This window comes from Haliaeetus albicilla, chromosome 5 (assembly GCF_947461875.1).
Source record: "Haliaeetus albicilla chromosome 5, bHalAlb1.1, whole genome shotgun sequence".
NCBI classification, from domain to species: domain Eukaryota; kingdom Metazoa; phylum Chordata; class Aves; order Accipitriformes; family Accipitridae; genus Haliaeetus; species Haliaeetus albicilla.
The window spans coordinates 12,452,855-12,475,041 of NC_091487.1; the positions used below are offsets into that span (position 1 = coordinate 12,452,855).

Sequence of the window (22,187 nt, forward strand, 5' to 3'; positions counted from 1 at the left end):
GCCCTGGGCAAATCCAGCATGGTGCTGGCTAAAGCACGGGGTGCTGAGTTAGACCCCAACTACCCCAGCTATCACCTGAGACCCAAATCTCAATGTCGAACTGTCTAAAAACAACTGACAAAAAAAAATACAGTTTAAAACCCAGAAGCGACACCAGGGAGGCTGTGTCTGTGTGGCTGAGCCCTAATGGTGAAGGTTTGCTGTGGTTTCCTTCACCACGCGGACACTTTTATTCAGGAGGAATCTGCTTGCTCTTTAGATCCCACCAGGAGTGATGAGAGGGGCTGTGAGGGCTGGAGAGGCGGCGGTGTTCCCAGGGAGGTGGTGGCTGCCCCCAGCATGAGGCCACGCCGTCAGGTCTCCGTCTCGCTTGCATCGTACAGAGGGTTGAGGTAGAAGACCTGGTGGTCTTTGGGAGCCATCTCCTGCGGTGTCTCCTCTCCGCAGTCAGTGCTCGGTGGCTCCTGCAGTGGCTAATGAGGGAAAATCAACTGATGGTGAAGGGAAGCAAAACCCTCACCAAAACCCACCCAGTGCTGACTCCCTGCAGCAGCCGAGGAGCTGGTGACCCATGGGAGGACGGGACCATCCCAAAAACCCCTCCTGGTCTGGAGAAAGGAGGAGCCCTGCCGGGCGCGTTGCACCTCCACCAGCACTTGAGAGGATCCTGGCTGGGGCCCTGCCACCTCCTGCCCACGTCCCCGAGCATCCCCGTGTCCCCGGGGCAGCAGCAACTCACCACACCAAACATGGGGTTGTCGAAGCCTTTGTCACTGGCTGGGTCAGGGGACGCCATCTCGTCTGCTCTGTCCCAGGGCTGGGTGAGGCGCAGGGTGGGCAATCTGGGGAGAGACCCGGGCATCACCCACCTGCACCCCTCCCGTCCCAGCAGCTCCCCCAGCCGAAACACTGCATCTTCAAGAGGCGGATGGGAAAATATGGGGACAAAGTTTCAGGCTGTCTGAAGCGGGATGTTTGTACCCTTTCACAGGGAAAACCAGCCCTATCCAGCAGAAACCATTAAATCTGGAGGGCTGGGACCTGCATCCTGGAGGGGAGTTTGTCAGAGGCAGACAAACCCAGCACAGGCTTTGTTTTGGAGCCATCGGTCTCCCCCTGTGGCCTAAAATGAATTGCCACAGAGCTGACACCTGTTCCCACTGCAGTCTCAACAAGCACTAATTACTTTTATCATTATTTTTATCATGTTATTCATATTATCTTCTTAATCACCATCACTACTTTTATTTTCTTCATTACTCTTATGCTAAGGGTCCCAGTCACTGAGCATTATACCCTGCACCAGGCACCTGGTGCGGGTGAGCTCAGCAGTGGGTCTGCAGATGTCACCACAGGTCCTGAGAGCCCACCGATACTTAAACGCTGTGACCACAGGCTCTATGTACATGATCGGAGGTGCTGTGCTATCTGCAGGGAGGCTGTGCCAGGCCTTTTCTGGTGGAAACAAGCTACATTCGCTGGTTCGCTGCTGGTCAGAACGGCTCCGCTGCATGGAGGCAGACTGTTTGCAAGCTCCCAGAGCCTCCTGCCTAATTTGCAGTATCCCTGTTGGTGTCGGATGCCTCCACGATGCTCGGCAGCGCTGCCCGTAAGGGCCCTGCCCCGAAGCCACCTGGGGACACGCAGCAGGAACAGGTCAGCTGGGGACATGGCCTGGGCTTGGGTTCAGCTCTGTCTCCTGTAGCTACACGAACTTCCCTCTCGCTGCTGACGGAGCCGGTTTCAAAGGCCTGTCCGGCATCCAAAGAAGTGTCAGTGGAAGATAAATCATCAAGTAGCAATTATGGGGCTGGGAGTTTTATTTAGAAATTAAACGAAGGCGCAGGTTTATTGCTAGGAAATGTCACGTCAGCACGTGCTGAGTGGCAGGGCAAGCATCCCTGGCCACAGCTGCTGCTCTGTGGCGAGAAAATCCCGGCGGAGGAACCAGGAGGGAAGAAACAACCTGACTTGTGAGCCTCCAACATGGCTGGCATGCCCTGGGAGTCATCAATGCACCTTGCACCCACAAATTAAAGCAGTTCCCACCCCCCTGGTTATAGAAAGCACAGGGTCCATCCTGTTTGCCCATGGTCAAGTAGGTGAGATGAGCCACAGCGGCTCAGCGGACAGCCCCCCACACAAATACATCTGCCAATAAATCCTGCAAAACCCTCCTTGGGAGACACAGGGCCCCGCGTGAAGGTGGGCGCATTAGCGAGGAGCAGAGGTGGGTGACCCAAGCGCCTGCTGTGGGTGCTGCTGGGACGCCCTATTCACTGCTGGAGCCTGTCGCCAAGCTGTGAGGAGAAAAGGTGATGGACAAGGTATTTCTGACCAGCTCCCAGCTGCAGTGAGATCAGGTGCTGTGTACCCCGCTGTCGCTCCCCTGGGACCCACACACCACTCTCCTCACAGCGTGAGCAACTTTTGCACCAGAGGCTGCATTTGCTTCTGGATGCTGTCACTCCCTTTCATGGCTACAAAGCTGCAGGATGTGCGCTTTGAATTATTTTGATGCATTTCTATTTAGCAGCTGGCAGTTTCAGTCCTCCATCCCCCAGCAGGACTACAAACTAACAGTTACAAGGAACAGGAGATGTCCCCAGGCAGCACAACCAGGCTGTGCAGAGCTCCAGCCGAGCCACCCACTCCCACCAGAGTACACCGTGCACCATGGCACCAAGAAGCAAGTACTCCCAGCCACGTACCAGTCCAAGAGTACAAAGTGCCTTTCAGCCACCTCACTGCCAATAAACTGTGAGGAACAATGAGAGCAATCATTTTAAACTAGAAGAGGGTAAATTTAGGCTAGATATAAGGAAGAAATTCTTTAGTATGAGGGTGGTGAGGCACTGTAAGAGGTTGCCCAGAGAAGCTGTGGCTGCCCCATCATTGGAAGCATCCAAGGCCAGGTTGGATGGGGTTTTGGGCAACCTGATCTAGCAGAAAATGTCCCGGCCCATGGCAGGGGGGGGTGGAACTAGGTGATCTTCAAAGATCCCTCCCAACTCAAACCATTCTGTGATGCTATGAACTAGTAATGTTGGATATAGCAGACCACCCGGCCATGACCACCACCATGGGAGCTCTGGGAAGTCCTGCATGTCTCCTGCCACCAGCCTGGCTGGAAGGACAGCCTGGGGATGATAGCTGCCCCCAGGCAGGAGAAGCCTGGCAACACGCTGCCAGCAGAACCCTCACCCATACCTTAGCTTTCCCTTTCTGTAGAGAAAGAGGATCCCTCCAAGCAATAGGAGACTGAAGAGTAGCCCCGAGACCGTCCCCGCTATGATCCTGTTCAATGCATGGCTGCCCGCTTGCCTGCTGAAAGCGCTGCCAGTGGCCACCTCCATTTTGCCACTTGAAATGCCAAGTGTTTCACCTGGGAAAGGGCAGGAAGAAACAGGGGTGAGGACCGGACAGGGCAACACATCCCTACACCAACCCACGCACAGGGCAGAGGGAGCCTGCAGTTGGGTCTGGCACTTCTCGCCTGGTTGATCACCTTCCCCCGGGGACAGGGGGTGGGTACACAGCTGGGTGGACTCTACTGGGACAAGGCCATGTGGGGCTGCTACCCACGCAACCACCAGGCCCCCTGGCTGTGACCTACGTGCTCATCAGCATCTGCCAACTTATATGGGCTGCCTCTACATGCAGCGTTCTGGCTGGAAAGCAGCTCTGCAGAGGGAGACCTGGGGGTCCTGGTGGGCAGCAAGCTGACCATAGCCAGACGTGGCATGGAAGGACAATGGTATCCAGCGTTGCATGTGGAGAAAGGTTGCCAGCAGGTCAAGGGAGGTGACCCTTCCCTTCTGCTCTGCCCTGGTGAGACACAGCTGGAGTGCTGGGCCAGGGTCTTCTCAGTGATGCCCAGTGACAGGGCAAGAAGCAATGGGCACAAATGGAAATACAGTAAATTCCAGTTAAACATAAGAAAACCTGTTTTGCTGCAAAGGTGGTCAATCGCAAGGACAGGTTGCCTGGAGATGTTGTGGAGTCTCCATCCTTGGAGACATTCAAAACCCAACTGGACACGTGGGCTGCTGGCGGAGGACAAGATGCTCCGGACAGCAGTGGCTTTAGGTGCACCCGCGGGGGACCTGCCGAGGACAGCAGCATTACCGTGCTGTGCTACGTCCTCCATGATGTCTGCTGCCAGCTGCTCCGCAGTGCTGCCCATCTGCACTCCTGCTCCATCATCGATCAGCACGATTTGGATGAGAGGAGTGGAGCTTCGGGGTATGACTCCCAGGAAGGTCTGCGCTTTGTGCACCTTGGATATGGCCATCCGCACGCTGGCATACTTGGGCTTTTCAAAGCACAAGGAGACACGTAAAACCCATGAAAGTGGCAGGCAGAAATCAGTCACCTCTACAGACAGCCACGATGGATGCACCAGCAAGGCCCACCTATAAATCTTCATGTGATCCCCATCACAGAGCTGCCATCCCTGTTACTGCAGTGCCGTTGCGTCTCCCAAACGAGAGGTTCATACCTCCCCTCCCTTCCAAGCTGTGACCAGCACCCTGCACGCAGCATCCCCCCGCGCAGGTGAGCGTGCCGAGAAAGCAATTTTGTGTAGTGCATCCATTAAATGCCGTATTAAGACATGTGCGGCCGTAAGGAGGGCAGGCAGCAGGCTTTCAGCTGAGGATCAATAGAGCAATACTCTGATATCGATCCTCCCGGTGTAACTCGGAGCACGCCTCCTCCCCCGGCAGCTCCCAGCCAGGAGGAGGGATATCATGCTGTGTCTGACAAGCAGCAGCGCGGAGTGATGCCTTGTAGAACACGCATCCGAGTGCTGGCCAGTGCCGGTTACCCACCTAGTGTTGGACTACTGGGGAATCAAAAAGCAGCCCAGCGTTGGGAGCCGTCTCCCAGAGGTCACGGGGATCCCCTGCTGCAGGTTTGCATGATCCCAGCTGCATGGGCTGACCTCCCACGTTATCTAGAGCTGATCTCCTGTGTTTTCTAGACCAGGGTTTCCAGCAAGCCCCCCTGCATCCTTCCCCATCTGCATTTTGGCAGCTGTTCCTGCCCCGCGTTGAGAGGGGCAGCGGGGCTGTGGTGGGGAGCAAGGGAGGCTGTGCCAGCCCCCATGGCAAGTTGGCTCATCCAAGAGGCCAAATGAGGGAGGTGAGCCCTGCGGGCTAGTGGGGAGTGAGGCTGAACGCCCTGCTTCGCTGGGACCGCATGCTCCCCCCAGACAGCCCCACCAGCATCGGGTCACCGGCAGACGTGGCCAGTGGCTTGTGGTGTCGTTAGTCCCTCCCAGTCCAGTGGGCTCGTGTACCTGGCTCAGCAAGCCTTGGACCAGCCTGTCCCGGTACTTCTGCAGGTCAAAATCAGGAGTGAAATCCAGGTTAACGGTGGCTCCTGCAAACCAAAAACAGACAGACATGACACTGTCACCGAGCCCGGGCAGAGAGCTGCCATGGCAGCGCAGCTCCGACTGCCACGAAAGGCACTGGGGACCCTCCAGTATATGTGTGCAACTGGTCTGGCTGGGCTCAGGAGAGGCGGCTCCACAGCCCTGCCTGAGCAGTGCTGCCCCAAGAAACCTCTCCCTCCCTCGCTGGTCTTTTTATTAACTGGGTTTGATGAAAGGCTTTTGGTTTCCACCATATTCTGGAGAGAAGCTTTCCCTGGAAAGCTTTCCCCCATGTGTCCCTCCAGGAAGCTTTGCATGTACCTGGTTTTGGGGCTGCAAGGCTGCGATTCAGCAACACTACCCTGGCTTTGGGGAGAAGGCGGAGAGTGGGGGACACCTGTGCTCCCCATACTGCTGCACTGCAGTCATTGAGTCAAATATTTTCCTTGGAAAAAATGCAGGTAAGCATTTGTTGAAATATGAAATTCTCCTAAAGGCTTTAAGGAGCTCTGCTTTTAGGAGCACATCAGAGAAACATATGGTGCTATTTTAATGGATTTGGTACAATATACCAAATATGATATACCAAATATCTAGGTACAATTGTGCATGAAAAATTCCCCTTAGCAACCTTCCAGGCAGATTAATGGAGAAGTGCCCATTGCAGAGGGAACGCTGTCCATCTGCATGTTTTTACTTTAAATGAAATGAAACAAACTTGCCGCTGGAAAGCTAACATTATGGTGAAAAAGGTGCATTTCCTCTGAGTGTTTTCCACTGCACAAGCTCAGCAGCGCCCTATTAGCTTGACGAGCTGTGACATCCTGACAAGATAAACCAGAGGCAGGGACAAAGGGCTGCAACTCAGAACAGGCTCCCAAAAGACAGGCTGATGCTTCGGAGACATGCCCTGGGAGGGTGGCACCTAGGACGCAGATGGGAACTGCGGATGGGACCTGCAGATAGGACTCGTGGGAGCAGCGATACAGCAAAAATTCAGCCCATGACCAGCAGCACCCCCTGCACCCAGCTTTCCCTTACGGAGCCAGGGGAAGGGAACTGGGGCAGCCAGCACAGCGGGGAGGAGGAATAGGGCCATGCCTCCCACTCACCACAGACCCCGCAGCAGTGGCCAAGGGGCTGCAAAGGGCTCTGGCACGCTGGCGCTGGGCACTGCCTCCCCGACGCCCCGAGCAGGGCCGCGCAGATGCGGTGGCCATCCTAAAGGAGAGCAGGGCAGCGTCAGTCCCTCGCCCCGCCAATTGCGAAGGCAGCCCCCCCTAAATTGCAATGGGCAGACTCACCGGGGCGTTCCCGCAGGCACAGCCGGACTTGTCGGGACAGCCGGTGCCCGTCACCTGGAGAGTGCCATTGCCATGAAACTGCAGCGGGGCAGAGGGACCCCGCAGGTACCCAGCCCAGGCCTCAGGGCTGCTGAGCTCCTGCACAGGGAAGAGCAGCAAAGCGGATGAGTATCCCCAGCCAGGTCGCCGTGCTGTCCCCGGGCACCTGGCCGCGTCACCTGGACGCCTGGTGCCACATCTGACGGCCGGCTTGGGGCAGCCCCATCACAGGCAGAGAGTGCAGCAGGAAAATCCTGCCAATACAGCCATTCAGGCTTTTCCATGGGGCCAACAGAAAAAAACCTTTCTAATTTAAAACCAGAAAAAAAGGACCACAAATAAGTAAGTCATGAGGTGGTTGGGCTTCTTTTTCTTCTTGCTTTCCTTCTTTCTGCCAGCCCAGAGAATTCAAGTTATCAGCTTGTAATTACTGGGAGGAAGGGGTTGGATCTGAGGTATTTTCCTTCAATCTGGGAAGCGTTTCAGCAGGCTTGGCATTAGCAAAGGCTGAGCTGGACTGACCAGCCTTGTCCTGCCAAGCCACTGGTAATTCCCTCACCCTCTGTCTTCCACAGGAGGCTCCTCCATGCCCTGGCACAACAGAAGAATTTTTCAGGCCCTGGGGTGAAAATACCCCACACAGAGCAAGGAGTGGGCTGGCTACAAAGTGACAAAGTAGCTTACAAGATCAGTGTTTAGGAAATCACAATCACAAAAATAAAAAGCTCCTTCTCCTTCCACCTCATTGCTCAGCAGCAGCCTCTGCCCTGGGGCACAGCCCGCTGCAGTCCCTGGGGGGGCAGATGATGTGCTGTGGGGTAGTCCCCCGGTATCAGTGGGACTGGCATCACTCCAAGCACCCAGGACCATCCACCTCTGCATCCCTGGGGCTGCGTGTCCCCGAGGTGAGCTCCGTTGGGGTGCTGCCTTGTCCAGACTCGCCTGCACCCGCCTGGACACTGACTGAGTTTATTACCCAAAAAGCACTTACCTAATGCCTGGTCCTGAAATGGCAGATCCCAGGCAGTGCAGCAGTAGAAATAATAAATAACGTGTAAAATGTCTGCCACATCTCCCACTCCTGGAAGGAGCCTGTTTACTGCTGCAGCGCCTGTGATCTTTCACTCCTCCGACCGGCGAGGGACGGGGCTCATTGTGCGCCTGATTCCGGGGTTGAAGCACAGCAGGCTGCCAGCATTTCCATAATTATCCCTCCAATCAATTAAAGAACAGTACTGAAGCAAAGCTGGGAGATGATCACCGAGCCAGGGGCCATGTTCAGGTCGGGGGTGGGAGCGAGGTGTCCCCAAGAGTCCCCGAGCAGCGCGGTTGTGGACACGTGCCTGGGAAAGGGGCAGCCCCTGGGTGCCAGAGAAGATGCCATTTGCAGGTGGTTTGACCCGTGCATATTGGCCTTTTTTTTTTTAATGCGAATAGTGAGATGGCCTGTGCTCCCACACCGCAGGGAGGGAGGCGATAACAAAACAGTAGAAGGAAAAAAGATCGTCGAGACCATCCACAGCAGCAGCAGCAGCCCGTGAAGCTGCAGCACCGTGGGAGTGCCCCATCTCCCCACGCAGCCCCGCTCCTCCACCCCCGGCTGGTCCTTCCTCTCCTGACCTACTTTGGGGCCGTGGCGAGGAGGCGTTGAGCTGGTTTCTCCTCGTCCCCTCATTACCTGGCCCATGAGAGAGATGCTGCGGAGATGAATCACTCGCTGCGATGAGTCGACGTTTACCCGGAAGGAGGTTTCGGGCTGGAAAATAACATCGTCGTAGCGGCACGGGACGCGTTCCTCATCCACGGAAAAGATGCGCCCGCTTGGCTCCAGCTCCCCGTCGGGGGACACGGCCTGCCACAGCGTGGGGTTGAACCAGGCGTGGTGCTCAGCATCAGCGAACCTCACTGTCGCACCTGGAAAAGCAAGAAGAAAGGCTGAGCGTGACCCGGGCCCAAATCCGCAGCCCCAGCAGATGCATCTGGGTTGGTAAAACCAGGGACTGCTTAGCGCGAAGCGGAGGAGCTCGCCCTGCGGGCAGGGAGTGAGGAGCTGGCCCCGGCATCACCCTGGCTGCCGCAGGCACCTCCCGGAGCTCTGCGGAGCGTTCCAGTGCTCAGGGCTGGGGTCTCAGCAGCTCAGCCTGGACCCCACTTCTGGCTGCAGACCTCTGCCCCCAGATCCCACAGGACATTTTTCCCCCTTCTTTAAAGCTCACCCTCACGGTTAGGGAGTAAACCAGCTGCCTAAATGCTGAATAACAGCTAAACTCGATAAAAATGGGTATGATAATTCTCATCCCAGTTCCCAAGCAGCCTGGCAGGCCTGCAGAAACATGACTGGCCCTGTTCCCTGCAGTGGGTAACCCCAAAACCAGTGGCCCATTTAACCATTAATTACTTAACTATTAACCATTTCCCTGCTGACCACAGTTAGTATCATCACGCAGTGCCCTGCTTCCTTCTTACCCTTCCCCAACAGCTAAATCTTTACCAATTCAACCAGCGTGCAGGCATTTATTGACTGAATTATTGGCATTTGTTTTAAAATCATGCTTTAAAAAAATCCATTTGTGAAAGTTGCCCCAGAAATACCTGTTGGTTTCAGGGGAGCAGCACATGGTCAGCAGGAAAAGCCCAGTGCAAAGCGCAGCTGCCAGAGCATCCCTGATGGGGGGCAAACAGCTCCAAAGCAGAAAAATGATAGGGATGAAGGATTTTGAAGTGGCTCCAGAGAGCCTGATGCTACAGCCCTTCCTCTTGGCAGACCCATTTGGGCTTTTTCTTTCTTTTTTCTCTTTTGTTTTGCTAGTCAGAATGCAGGCACACTTTTTGACTCTTCCTTTCCTGCAGCTGAACTAAAAAAATTACTTGCCACTGAAAGCGTTAGGTAGCTCTTAAATACCCGATATACATCTCCCTAGCAAACAGCTTTCAGGCTAATAACAGGCACCAATGAAACAAACCTGCTGTCTCAGTCACAGCAAACCTGGGCTGGAGGCTAAGAGAGGAGGGAAGGATGCGCTCACACCGAAATGCCTGTGCACATTGGGCCAAAGGCCAGCTCGCTGCGATGGCTGCGGTTCAGCTCACCGGCATGTAATTCCTAAACGGTTTTCTTTAGAAATACCATGGCAAAGAAAATAAAAGGGCTTTGATGTGGCTACATGCTTAATAGGCAGGGTAAAATACAAACAATATTTGCCTCTCTGCTACAACTTCAAAGGCTTCCCTACTATAATTACTTTTTTAGAAGACAGGTGATCTAGCAGGAAAAAAAGATCTGATGTGAGGGAGGTCATCAAAGAAAAGGTAGGTATTAAAAGAGGAGTGATTCACTTTGCTCTGAGGTGGGACAGGAAAGACCTTTGTAGAAGTGTTTGGGCTGAATTTGCATGATTAATCAGGGGCTGATGGGGTGACTGGTCTGGGCACAAAATACCTGAGTCACAGCCTGGATCCCAGCTGCCATCGAAAGCTGCAAATCCTGCACCAGATGCCAGCACGAATTCTCCATTCAGGGGCAGGTACTAGACGAAGGGATTCAGAGTATTACTGTGCGATCCCGCTGCCAGCCACCCAGGCTTGTAATCAAATAACAGTGCTAATTATTAGGCTGCCTATTACACTTGCTGTCTCCAAGGCACTTTACAGTCATTAGGAGTTACCCTCGCCGTGCCCCAAGTTAATGTGGAAGTATCAGCTCCCGTTTTTACAGATGGGGACGCTGCGATGTGGAGAGGCAGTTTGACGTTATCTTCCAGTAACACAGAAAAACATGAAGCGTTCGGGGAAGCAAGAACAAAGCAAAAGCAAAATAAACTCTTTTGACAGCTCCTCCCGCCTCTTGCACACACTCCCAGCAGCTCAGGAATGTCTTTATACATTGGTATGCCATAAAAAACCCAGCCTTACTCCGCAAGTGCCCAGAAGTCCCCTCGCTTAATGGGTTCCCACCTCCGGGGGCTGCACTTGCCCCACAAAAAATACCTCAGGGGCCCAAGCAATGCTTGGTGAGGTGTCAGCTAGTACATTCGCACTCAGCACAAGCTAAGGAAAACACACAGCAGCATTTGGCACAAGTTGCCATAGCTAGACCCTCTTCTTGTTGGGTAGGACATCACTGGCAGGTAGTCAGGGTCACCACACTTGCTTGGCTTCAGCTCAGCCAGGCTTCTGTTCGTGGGCACAAGGACAAACATCAACACGTGCAGCTCTGCCATGGGAGGCCTTTCAGCAAGGAGCCGTGGCCACCCAGGTCACCAGCTGGCACTGCCGACTCCGAAACAGGCCTTGGCAAATGACTGCATCAGGCAACTCATTCACAGCACGTAGGTTATTCAGCCCAGCCCATCTTATTTTACATTTAGAAGCTGCCAGAAAGAAAGTCTGCTTTTCCCCCAATATTTTCACATATGAACGAGTGATGTTCAAGGCTCCCTTCTCCTCTAACTCAGTCCATCCAGGGTTTTAGCATCACTCCCCAGAGAGCAGCTGGAAGCCCTCCAGGGCTGCGTTACACTGATGCACTGGATCCTGTGCTCAGGCAGAAGCACATTAGATGGGATTTTAAGGTTTCGTCTACTTAATTGGTCTTTAAATATGCATGTAGGTTAGAGAAAGCAAGATTTATGAATGACTGCTGTGGGTGGCTGCGATAGCTCTCTGTCCTTGGGGCGGTCTTGCCTGAGGATGCTCTGTCCCACACAGGGACTGTCTTGAGGGGGGGGTGGACATGGCAAAATGCTCCTCACCCCCAAGCTGTAGGCAGCGGTCTAGATATGTAGTGCCTTGGTGGTGTGGTGCTTTGAAGGCCATAGTCCAGGTCCCCCTCGTGGTTCAGGAACTGTGAGAAGCCAGGGTGGAGAGCAGAGGGCGGCTGACACTGAGAAGAGCCCTGCAGTGCTCCTGTGCACCATCTGCTTCAGACCCAGCAATGATGTCGTACGTTGGGCTGGACAAGAGGGGATGACGAGGTGAATAGCTGAGGTCTGGGCAACATCTGCCCCAAGGGTATGGAGTCTCCCACCGGCTAGGAAGAAGCCTTTGCCTATGGACCCTGCTCCAGGAGCATGTGTCATGCCTAACTGGAAACCACACCATCATGTTCTCTGAATTTCTATTACTCTTGAGTAAAGCCAATTTTTCCAATACTGAAGCACTGAAAGAGGCTGAAAGGTCTGCCAGGATACGAATGACAATGTGCCCTTTAGCTGCAGGTATAAAAGCCGTGTCTAGTGATGTTTTGAGGCTCAGGACTTGGCCTGCTTTTTGCTGGGCAAAGTCTATGCTACCAACTTCTTTCACAAGGTGCTTTACTTCAGAAGTGCCCTAGCTTGTTTTCCTGTAAGCCCACACAGGAACTGGGGGGTGGAACACTTTGGAGCAATCAGCTAACACGTACACCCAGGGCAGATACCAGCAGCACTGCCGGCCAAGTCCCTTCGCCCAAACCCGCTGGGCCATTTCAGGCTGGAGCCCCTCACCGCTGCCTCTTGCCCAGTTTGCAGGTTGCCACCCTGCAGCCTGCTGTGCATGACGCGGCCAAGCAGGGAGCATGGCCGGGGGGCCAGCTGTGCTGATCAGGGTGGGCTTTTGGATGGGATGTAGTGGATCGTTTCACCGACACGGGGTACCAGCTCTTCCCAACAGTCACCTGTGGGCACTCAGGCCCATAGCTGCAGGGATCTTGGGTGGAGGAAGAAAAATCAGACAGCAGCTGCTGGTGACAGGGATGGGTGACACAGCAGGGCCACGACTGGCTGGCCTCTGCTTGCTTTCCCAGGCTGCAGAAGTCAGCGTTTGTGAGTGATGTGGCTGGATCGAGACCACCAGGTTGGGAAGCCCCTGCTCTCATCCCTGCCTGACGGACAGCTCTTTCCCCTGTAGTTACCAAACACATTGACAACGGCTGTGGGTCAGAGCTTCCCAAACACCCTGCGGTGGCCATGCAGGACACAATGAGCTTTCCTGTCCAGGGGGTTGTTCGTGTGGCTCTTCATAAATTAACTAGGGGGGAGAAAAAAGCCAGAGACAACACCTAGACAAATATGTGCCTACATTTGTAAGCTGCATCACTCACGCTGCTCCAGGGAGCGATGCAAGAGCATTGTGTGCACGCATTATGCACAAAGCAGAGCAAGAAAAACCCAGTAAGGATTCACATGGCGTGGCTGAGTTCAGTGTGGCAAGAGCGGGGATGAGGTGGGCTTGCTTGGTTAGAGATACACACACGCATGCACGCACAGATGCACAAATGCTGGTCCAGCGACCAACTGAGGTTGCGTCCTCCTGTGCCTGGGAGGGCCCAGGTGAGCGGGGTCTGGATGGGGTGCGGAGCAGACAAGGGGTCAGCAGTGCACGGCTCCAATCCTGCCCATGGGGAGAGGTGGGAGAAAATGCCTCATGCTAAACCTGCCCCACGCCTGCGGTGCCTGTGCAGAGCTCTGGAGACACTGGCCTCTGGGCTCGCTGGAGAGGATGCAGCTTCTCCAGCTAGCACTGGAGAACCCCCTCCACCACTAGGGCCAAAACCCCAGGCTGGCTGGACTTCCCAAGCCCAGAGGAAGCTGTCCACGTGAGCATGAGCGTGGCAGGGAAATGAAAATCCCACAGCACACACGGTGTCCCACTTCACACTCTGGGACTGCCCAAACGCTGTTAGCCCCAGCCCTGGAATTAAAATGCAACACAACACAATGCAAGCCAGGGGATGGAGTCACCTCCTCTCCACAGACATGAAGTGCAAGAAGAGCCCTGTACTTCTGCTTCATAGCAGGAATTTCGGAGGCTGGCACCCACAGCTATGGCTCCTTGCCCACCAAGGCGGACCTGTTGCCCATCCACCACCAGCCCTCCCCGAGATGCACACCACTGGGCAGCATTTCAGAAGTAGTTCCATTGTCCAGTCGATCCTAGTTTGTAAATAATTTGCCTTTTCTTTTTTCCTAGCATAAATTAAGCATCTCAGCTCACTGCAGAGGACAAATAGAGACTCTGGTTGGGCAGTGGCTTTCTGCATTTGGGAGTTTAGTATAGAAATTGCATATAGGCTGGGCCACTTTCCAAGTACATTTTGAACTGAGCAATGACATGTACCAAAGGAGCAGAGCCAAAAAGCTGGCAGTTTCGTCTGCTTTCCCTTGCTCCTGCCAACCTGTACTCCAGGCCATTAATACAGCAAGCTTAGAGTCCCATTAGTCATTTCCCATCCCTGATACCGGTAAATGACTTATCTCCTCGGTCATCATTATCAAGTGTAATGACAATTGAAACACAGTTATCATTTTTCTCATCAAAAAGTCAGCAAGAAGAGAGAGGAAAGACCCCATGTGGCTCTCGGCCCCGAGTCACGACGTTTGCAATTCCAGCGCTGCACCACTCACTGAGAAGACACCCCAGTGTGTAAGTGAAAATGATACTAACCTCCAAAATGCAGAAGAAAAAAAACAGCAAAGGCCTGAGAGGCAGCTTTTGAAGTGGGTGGCTTTGAATTGGCCTCTGGCACGTCCTGGCTCTGCTCGATTCATGAGCATTGGGCTGACATGACTGACAGCAGCAGTGTGACTGGCGTGTCACTGTCATCAGCGCAGGAAAAAAACGCAGCACTTCTGCTTTGAACTCGGGTAAGCGAGGCTCGTGATTGCAGCCGGCTATTCCCCCAGCCTTGTTTTAATTTGCAGCGTCAACACATTTGAATTCCTTGCTCGGGTGAGATGGTGCCACCATCCCTATCACGCAACACCAAGACTGCCTGGGCGTGCTGGACTCCGCAGTGTTGTACCCATGGGTGCACCAGCGAGCAGGTCGGTAGCCATCAGAGCAGGGTAACCATCAGGTACATCCCCTCACCCAGCACCCAGCCCAGGACCAGCTTCGGGGCTGGTGCTGGTGGCACCTCATCAAAAAACACCGCTGGGGTAGGATGCAAGGGGGTTATTTCTCCAACGTGGAGTGCTGTAACCCACCGCAGGCATTAACGCGCAAGGAAAACAATTTCTGTACCACCTCGCCCAGTCCTGCTTTGCTGGGGCAGCGGCAGCCCGCAGATGGCAGCAGGCAGGCAGCCCCTGCCCGTGGCTGCCCGCGGGTGGGAATAACGGAGATTTTCCCAACACCCACTGGGGCCAGGAGGTCTGAGCGCAGCTGGGCGTGCGGGTGCTTGGGTGGGATCCAGCTGCTGGCTGAAAGTGCCAGGAAGGCACAGGGCCAGATTCATCTGCAGGTGAATCCCTTTTGACAGCTCTGGAGCGTTGCCAAGGGCTTGCTTGCCACAGGGTTTCTTAGGTTCGTTAGCGGGGGTTCATTTACTTGCTTTCCTGCCTGGGTAAAGCTCCCACCTGCATCCTTGGGCCGGCTTCCTGCCCCCTGGCCGCACACACCACCCCACACCCCCAGCCCACTGCCAGATCTGGCCTGCCCCCGCCATGGCCCCCAATCCCACAGCAGCTATTCCAGACCCCTGGCAAGAGGGGCCAGTGAGGCAGGATGACCTGCGGCCACCCTGAGATCTCTGGGTGAGCCGAGGAGGGTGACCTGCTGCTGGGCTACGATGTTGCTGCCCAAAGAGCTCCCTGCTGAGGCACATGCCCCCATGAGGAGCGGGGGCTTTAGCACCCCAGGGAAACCAGGCAAGAAATACAGTTTTTATCCCCATGAAACCCACGCTCAGGCAGGCTGATGCAGGGCACAGAAGCTAGTGCTTCTCTCCGTGGGACCCATTGGTGGCAGGCAGAAGATGCCCACCAGCCCTCCTCTGCTCCCAGCAATAACTTGCCCCTCTGCTTTTGCCTCCCCGGAGCAGGCAGGGGCTCAGGCAAAGGAGCAGTGCACCAGTGGGACATCACCATTTCAGCGTCATCCCCTGCAAGCTAACGAGGTGCTTGGCTGCTCTCCCTTGCCTGAGTCCCTGCCTCCCCCTCCTGCAAGGCAGGGTCCTTTGGCAGCAGCGCAGCCACGCTGTCACTAATGCAGGAGCTGGTTCCCCTGCCGTGTCTGCTCATCACATTTTACATTGCATTTCAGGGTGCGGGCTCCCCGCATCGCCTGCCCAAGCTGGCCTTGCCACCATGTCCCCTGGCAGAAGGGTGGCCTTGGCACATCGGGTTCCCGAAACATCACACTCCTGCCCATCCCCACAAAGGAGCCGCAGCTCCTGGCCGTCCCACGCAGGTGCTGGCTGGAACACCCCTGCCAAACTACCCCGCAGGCCCCATTTACTGGGGGGAGGGGGGATAAAAAAAGCAACAGGCCTCAAAAGGCCATTAATTTGACTGCAGCCTCCCAGTGCACACCTGCAGATGTGGAGCCAAACAGGTCCCAGCAGCGTGCGGAAATCAGCCGTCCCGGGGAGACACGGGGACGTTGGGAGCCCTTCAGGGAGCACATTAAGGTAAATCAGCCCAAGACACTTGAGCTATGGATGCAGAAGGCACACAGAGGCTTAAAGCCATTTGCCTCCACAGACAAGGTCAGAGAGAGCTGGAAAGCAGCTCAAGATGCAGGCAGCCGGTCCACGGAGCAGCCGCCCAGCCAGACCTGCCCCAGCATCTGCTCCAGCCCGGGATGCTGGCAAGCTGCTCTGGCCACCATAGGCTTTAATAACTCCTCCTGCTGGAAACTAGCCTGCAAGGAGCAAATAAACTGGGGAGGTGACCGTAAAAGGCTGGTTTACTGCACTCCTTTCCTAGGGCAAACCTTCAGTGGGAACGCTGCCGGAGAAAAGCCTGCAGGATTTGGGCTTGTAATTATGTGCTAGCACACACGCACTCCCATGAAATTTTTTACCTTCATCTCAGGAGAAGGAAAAATAATCCCTTCTCTGGGTGTTTCGTTACCCTGCTGTTTGGGAAGCAGGGGGGAGGGAACACCGGTGCCTGGGATGAGCACAAACTGTGGCAATTCATTAGAGCCGGTACCCCTGGAGAGCAATTGGCATTTCGAGATCAATCTCTGCCAGGAACCGAGCGGGAGCATCCTGCAGCAAAGCTGAGTACATTCTGCTCTCGCAGTTAGGCAGCTAAAAATATAAGGCTGGGCGAGGCGTCCCTGGTTAGACCCCAGTGCCCTGCATGTTCCCAACCCTCACCCAGCCTTTTGTGGCCCCTCACCAGGCGGGCAAGAAAGAGGTATGGGAAGCTGCCGCCACCGTGGCAGGGCTCGGTGATGGGGCAGAGCTGGAAAGGTGACATGGGTGCTGCTGAATAAGCCCGGCCAGTGCCCTGACCCTGCCACCATGGGGGTCGAGCAAGGCTGTTCTGCCCACGTGGCTAAACCCGACTCCTGCCACCCCAAAAATAGCAAGCGGCATCATCCATCCCTGGCCCACACTGCGGTGCTGGCCAGGTGGGGCACAAACTGCACCAGGGCTGGTGTTATCAGGGCAAATGCCGGGATCGCAGCCACAGCCGTGCCCTGGCCTGGCTCCCTATGGAAGCGCAGCCATAACCAGAGGGTTTAAACCCCCTCCATTGGCAGGGCACCAGCACTGAGCATCCCCCCTGCACCCACCCAGTGGTGGGCACTGTCCTCACAAAAGTCAGTGGGAGCCCAGCCCCTTCCCCGGCCTTGCGTTTCCTCCTGTGCTACTACAGCAAGCAACGCACTCTTTTTTTTTTTTGGCCAAAGGCTGTATCGCATCTCCATGGCGACTCTAAAGCTTAATGTATTCCTACTGATTTAAGTGATTAATGCTCCAGCACAGCACGGCCAGCAGCCCAACAGGTGCAGCCCAGCCTCTCTGCAAAAAGCCTCACGACCAATTCATTTTCTAACCGCCCGGTTGCCAAATTTCACGCCATCCCCAAAAGTGGCAGACCAGCTCAGGTGCTGGATTTCATTCTTTTTTCATCCCTAATCTTGGCAGTCCCTGTATCACCTGGTGACAACAGAGCATAGCAGCGCACAGGAGGGAAGTGGCTGAGCTGAAATTACAAAGAAATATTAACAGCCGTGCTAGGAAACTTGCTGGGACAGTTTATCATGAATCGCTGGGGCGGTGATGCTCTGAAGAAAGGTGTGAGCTGCAGTACGGGTTATAGCCTGGGACGAGCCTGGCTGCTCACAGGCGGTGCAATTCGGTGCAGCAGTGGGGCGAGCCCCTGGCTGGAGGGGAGCGGTGCCGTACTCTCACAGCCGGAGCTGCTGCCGTGATTTATTCCCTTGTGGGCCCCCCAGCCCTCCTCTCCTCCTGCACAGCGGTGGGGCTATAATATTCACTGCAACCCTGGAGCCCACACAGCTGCTGGCCAGCAGCAGGGCCCTGGAGAAACCCTGGGGTAGCAGAGAGTCACCAGGAGCTCCCGCGAGGACCGCTGGATCCTTTGATCGGGATGAGTCGGGGGCCAGCCCGGCACCCGGACCCCATCCCTCAGTCGTGATGGGAAACGTCCACCCGAGCAGCCGTCGGACGGTCAGCGCGGTGGCACAGCCACGGGTGTCATTAGCTGTGCAAAGGTGGTGGTGTGCCTCCCTCTCCTTCAGCCAGCCGCAGGGCTGCTCAGCTCGGCTCTTCAGCTTGGTTGGGAAAGGCTTACGCCATAATGAATAACGCTGCTCTGCAATTATGCACTTTGCAGGCCTCTGATGAAAGTACTTTAGAAATATTATACATTCATCTGTAAGTAAAATAAAATCTACTGGAGTGATATTTTGCTCTTTTCTTCTCTGGGTAAATTCCACATCATTTATTACATTATATTTGTACGTATTTCCCCAGTACATTCTTTCCTTCTAAAATTCATATTTAAAATGCCATATAAATAAAGTAACTCCTCCAAATATTTGTAGAGGGATTAAATGTGGCACATGGCATTATTAAAGCATCAAAACTATTAGTGGCATAGACAGCCTGAACAAATTACACCACATAAATTTCAAGGGCTTGTTTGGATTTAATGGCTGATAAAAGAGCAATGCCGCCCTAAAACCGAGAGAGAAAACTTGGCCACAAGCTCGTGCTGTCCAGGGGAGGAGGTTTTGCAAACAGAATCCAGCCCATTTCGTGCTGTCCCAGTGCTGGGATGGGGCTTGCCGGTGACCTGTCCCATGCCAGCGTGTTGGGGCAGCGGGTTTGCTCTTCCCTTTAATTCCTCCCTCTTAAATTTGACCCTCTAAACTGCAGGGATCAAGACACCGCGCGGCCTTGCTCTGGGCAGGGCTCCTCTTTTTTGGGATACTGGGTTGTTAAAAAACCCCTCCGAGGCGAGACCCCCCCAGTCTTATCTCACCCAACACATGCATTTCGGCAGAGTGTTGCGCCAGTCCTTCCACAGCCAGGCTAATAATGCCACAGAAAAAATATAAAACCCAATGGCACTTGAAAGAAAATTTCTTGAGCAACATTTTGGGATTTCCCAGAACGGTTTGTTTTCATTTCAAGATCTTTTGATGTCAGCTTCGCTTAGCCTCTGCCCAGGGCTACAGCCTGCTCTGCATCGGCAATGCTGTGCGTTGGTGCTCCTCAGCAAACTACTGCCAAGGCCTCAGTCCCATAAAGGGGGTTTTATCCTTCCTTTGGGGAGGAAAAATTAATTTCTTCCAAATGAAAGTGGGTTTTAGGGTTCTTCCCCTGTAACCCCCAATGAAAAAAAAAAAAATCCCAGAAAATAGCTTTTTGGCTCCACAGTGCAGAGACCCCCAAGGCTGCTGTGACTCTCATTCCCTGCCCCAGCGTCCTGGGCGAGTCTGGCTGAAGCAAAATGTCAAAGTCCCTGGAGAGGAGGGGACAGGGGAATGTGCCACCTGGCTGGCAGTGCTCCCGCACCAGCCCTGCCCCTGCCCACCCTCCCGGCGCTGCCAGACGCTGCCTTACCATGTCTGTCAGCGCATGGGGAGACCCGACGAAGACTGAGACGACCTATAAGAAAAGGAAAAATAAAAGCAGGCTTTCCCCCGGCAGGTAAAGGGGTTTTCTGACTGCCCAATGGCGTTTTGCAAAAAATTAAAATAAAAATAAAATTAAAATAACATAAAAATGGCCGATACCTTGTTCTTCTCAAAATGAACCACGTCGCTGGCACAGGGGACTCTGCCTTTCTCCCAGTTGGAGGCGGTTTCAAAATTGGTGTTGGGGATCCACTGCTTGTACACAGCAGCTGCAGCACCTGGGAGGAGCAGGGAAAACAGCGTAACCCAGTCCGTGGGAGACACTGGGAGCCCTCTCTGGGATGTGCTACGGGATGGGTTAGTCTTTTCAGGCCAGATTTGGGGATTTTCCATCCAGGAGCAACCCCTGCGTGTTCCCAGTTGAGCAGTCACAGCCCTCCTCTCCGTACAAGGGATTTTTTTGGCTGGGTGATAGCTTTTACCCACCCAGGTAGGAAGAGGAGTAAGGGACAAATACTTGGCAGGCAGAGAGAAGGCAGGAAAGTCCTGCAAGCAATGGGCAAGAATAACATACACCTGGTACCTAAGCATTCATTGCAGTGGGTTTTGTTGCCACTCAGACTAATTGAATGTGCGGAGACCCCTTGACCTTGGTGTTTCCAGTAGGTAAGGAGTGGGCATGCAGAGCCAGCAGGACCATGAAGACAGGGCAAGAGGAGAAAAGGCATTTGCTATGGGATGTGTAACACAAAATATGGGCTTGTTTCATTGTGATTGGGAGGAGGAGGATTCAATAGTGTCCTGCAGCCTGAGGCACAGGCAGGTTGGGAAATAGAGGTCTTCCCCATGGGGATTGCCAGGATGGCGGCAGTCCTGCCCATGGGTCCCAGCAGGGGTGAGGCCGCTGGCCAGGCATGGGCCATGGCAGAGGTGGGTTTCCATCCTGACCCCACTCTGCATAAGCGTGGCAGAGCCGCACGCCTCCCAGCCTGGCATTGCCCAGGGTTGGCTGGGAGATGCACACTCAGCTGAAGATGAATCTCCAGCAGCCTAAATTAAATGGCTTCATGCAAGTGAGTTATGAGACAGAAGAGAGGGAACAAAACCCCAAAACCCAACCAACCTTTGCTCTTAATACGGATCATCTTTTCTTGAGGGGAAAACCCCACAAAACTACAAAATACATAGAAAGCCAGGGGTGGAGAGGACCAGGCAGGGCAGTGGGACTTGGGTGCTGAAGGTTAGGTGGAGAGGGGGCAGGAGGGGGCCCAGGGACCCCCCGACCCAGGGAAGGGAGGGAGGTCTGAAAGACTCCAGCTAATGGAGGGAGGTGCACTGCAGAAAGCTTGGGCCCTGCCAGTCCAAATGATAGGGAGGGACGTGGCCAGTTGTGCTAAATTGGCTCTGCAGAGGCTTTATCAGCAAACAACAACCGTCTTGGATTGTAATTTGCACTGTCTGACTCTGCCAGGGGCACCACTGAGACCATTTGCTGTACGTAGCCACGTCCAGGCGAAGAGAAAATGATGTATTTTTAACAGGAATGGAAGTCCTAATGTAGGAACAGGGGCTGGAACCCGAGTGCAAGGTACAGATGGGCTCCCCCAGCCCCACGCCGGGCTGCAGCCACCGCTTTCAGCTGCCTGAAGGGGCCCTCAAGCAGAGCAAACTCCCCCTTGCCCCATATCCACTTTAAAACCCATTGAGAGGGGAAAAAGCCTGTAACGGTGATAAGAACAGGACCCAAGCAGCCGCTTGCAGTGTTGTGGGCACAAATACCTTGCTGGCTTGGAGTCAAAAAGAGCTTAAGAAAGGAAAAAGCCCCCAGATGGTAATTGCAAGTTGTTCTGTCCCTGCTGCGGTTGACTTACATCCCTCCTGTCCTGGAAAACCAGGGAACGGGAAGGTTAAAGCCCCAGCAGAAAGGCTCAGCTGGTCCCATTGCACACACGCCTCATGCTCGCACAGCTGCAAGGTGTTGTGTCAAGCGAGCTCGTGCCACACCACACGCAGGGATGGCTCTCTGCGCTGACCCGGCCGCATCAGCAGCAGCATCTCCTCCGGCCGGGGGCTCTGGGGCCGCGGAGGTTAATCTCCTGACGCAAAGCCTTTTCCCCCATGCAGCTGCGCTGATGCATTCCTGCACCCTCCACAGCCCTGGAAATATCAGCGTGCTATTTAATCAGCCTTGTCTCCCGGGAAGCGCAGTCCTTGAACATCAAAGAGACATGCATATTCAACAGAGAATATGTCCTGCAGTGCAGAGCTGCTGGCTTCAAATAAGAGCAGGAAAACTCAACCTGGGGAGGTGCAGGGGGTATAATACACTAATCCCAGCCTCATTCCCCTGCCTTTGCTCTGTCCGGTTGGAAATACCTTTCCCCATTTGTGTTACAGCTACGCCTTAAGTGACAGAGCCTGCAGCTCTGCTCCGAAACAGAATTGCCAAAAGCACACCCGAAATGGGGAAGTTGTTCGGCAGTCACCCCTGCTCACCATGGCGGTCGGGCCCTGGGCATACTCACCAAGGAGCTGCAGGACACCGAGGAGGAAGAACAGGCGCTTCATTTTGCAGCAGGCTGCCAGCCCTCGCTTCCACAGCCCCTGCCCGGCTGGACCTCGGACCCTCCCCGGGGGCACGT

General features: G+C 54.6%; 1 protein-coding gene across 1 annotated transcript; it reads right to left on the minus strand.

Moving 5' to 3' along the window:
- Window positions 1-167: 167 nt before the first annotated feature.
- On the minus strand, window positions 168-22,187 carry AMN (amnion associated transmembrane protein). The gene is made up of 12 exons (XM_069783396.1): window positions 22,071-22,187; window positions 19,705-19,823; window positions 19,532-19,576; window positions 10,163-10,250; window positions 8,402-8,637; window positions 6,685-6,822; window positions 6,493-6,601; window positions 5,303-5,385; window positions 4,129-4,315; window positions 3,211-3,385; window positions 740-842; window positions 168-473 (listed from the first exon to the last, which is right to left on the minus strand). Exons 1-12 carry the CDS (start codon window positions 22,111-22,113, stop codon window positions 354-356), a joined length of 1,446 nt encoding a protein of 481 aa, XP_069639497.1. The 5' UTR covers window positions 22,114-22,187; the 3' UTR covers window positions 168-353.

Coding starts and splice junctions, on each gene's coding strand:
- AMN (XM_069783396.1), bottom strand. CDS start 22,113: ATGAAGCGCCTGTTCTTCCTCCTCGGTGTCCTGCAGCTCCTTG. Junction 10,251..19,531: donor CCCATGCGCTGACAGACATG/GTAAGGCAGCGT, acceptor CCCTTCGTCTAG/TACCTGCCCCTGAATGGAGA. Junction 843..3,210: donor TACAGAAAGGGAAAGCTAAG/GTATGGGTGAGG, acceptor GTCTCTCCCCAG/ATTGCCCACCCTGCGCCTCA.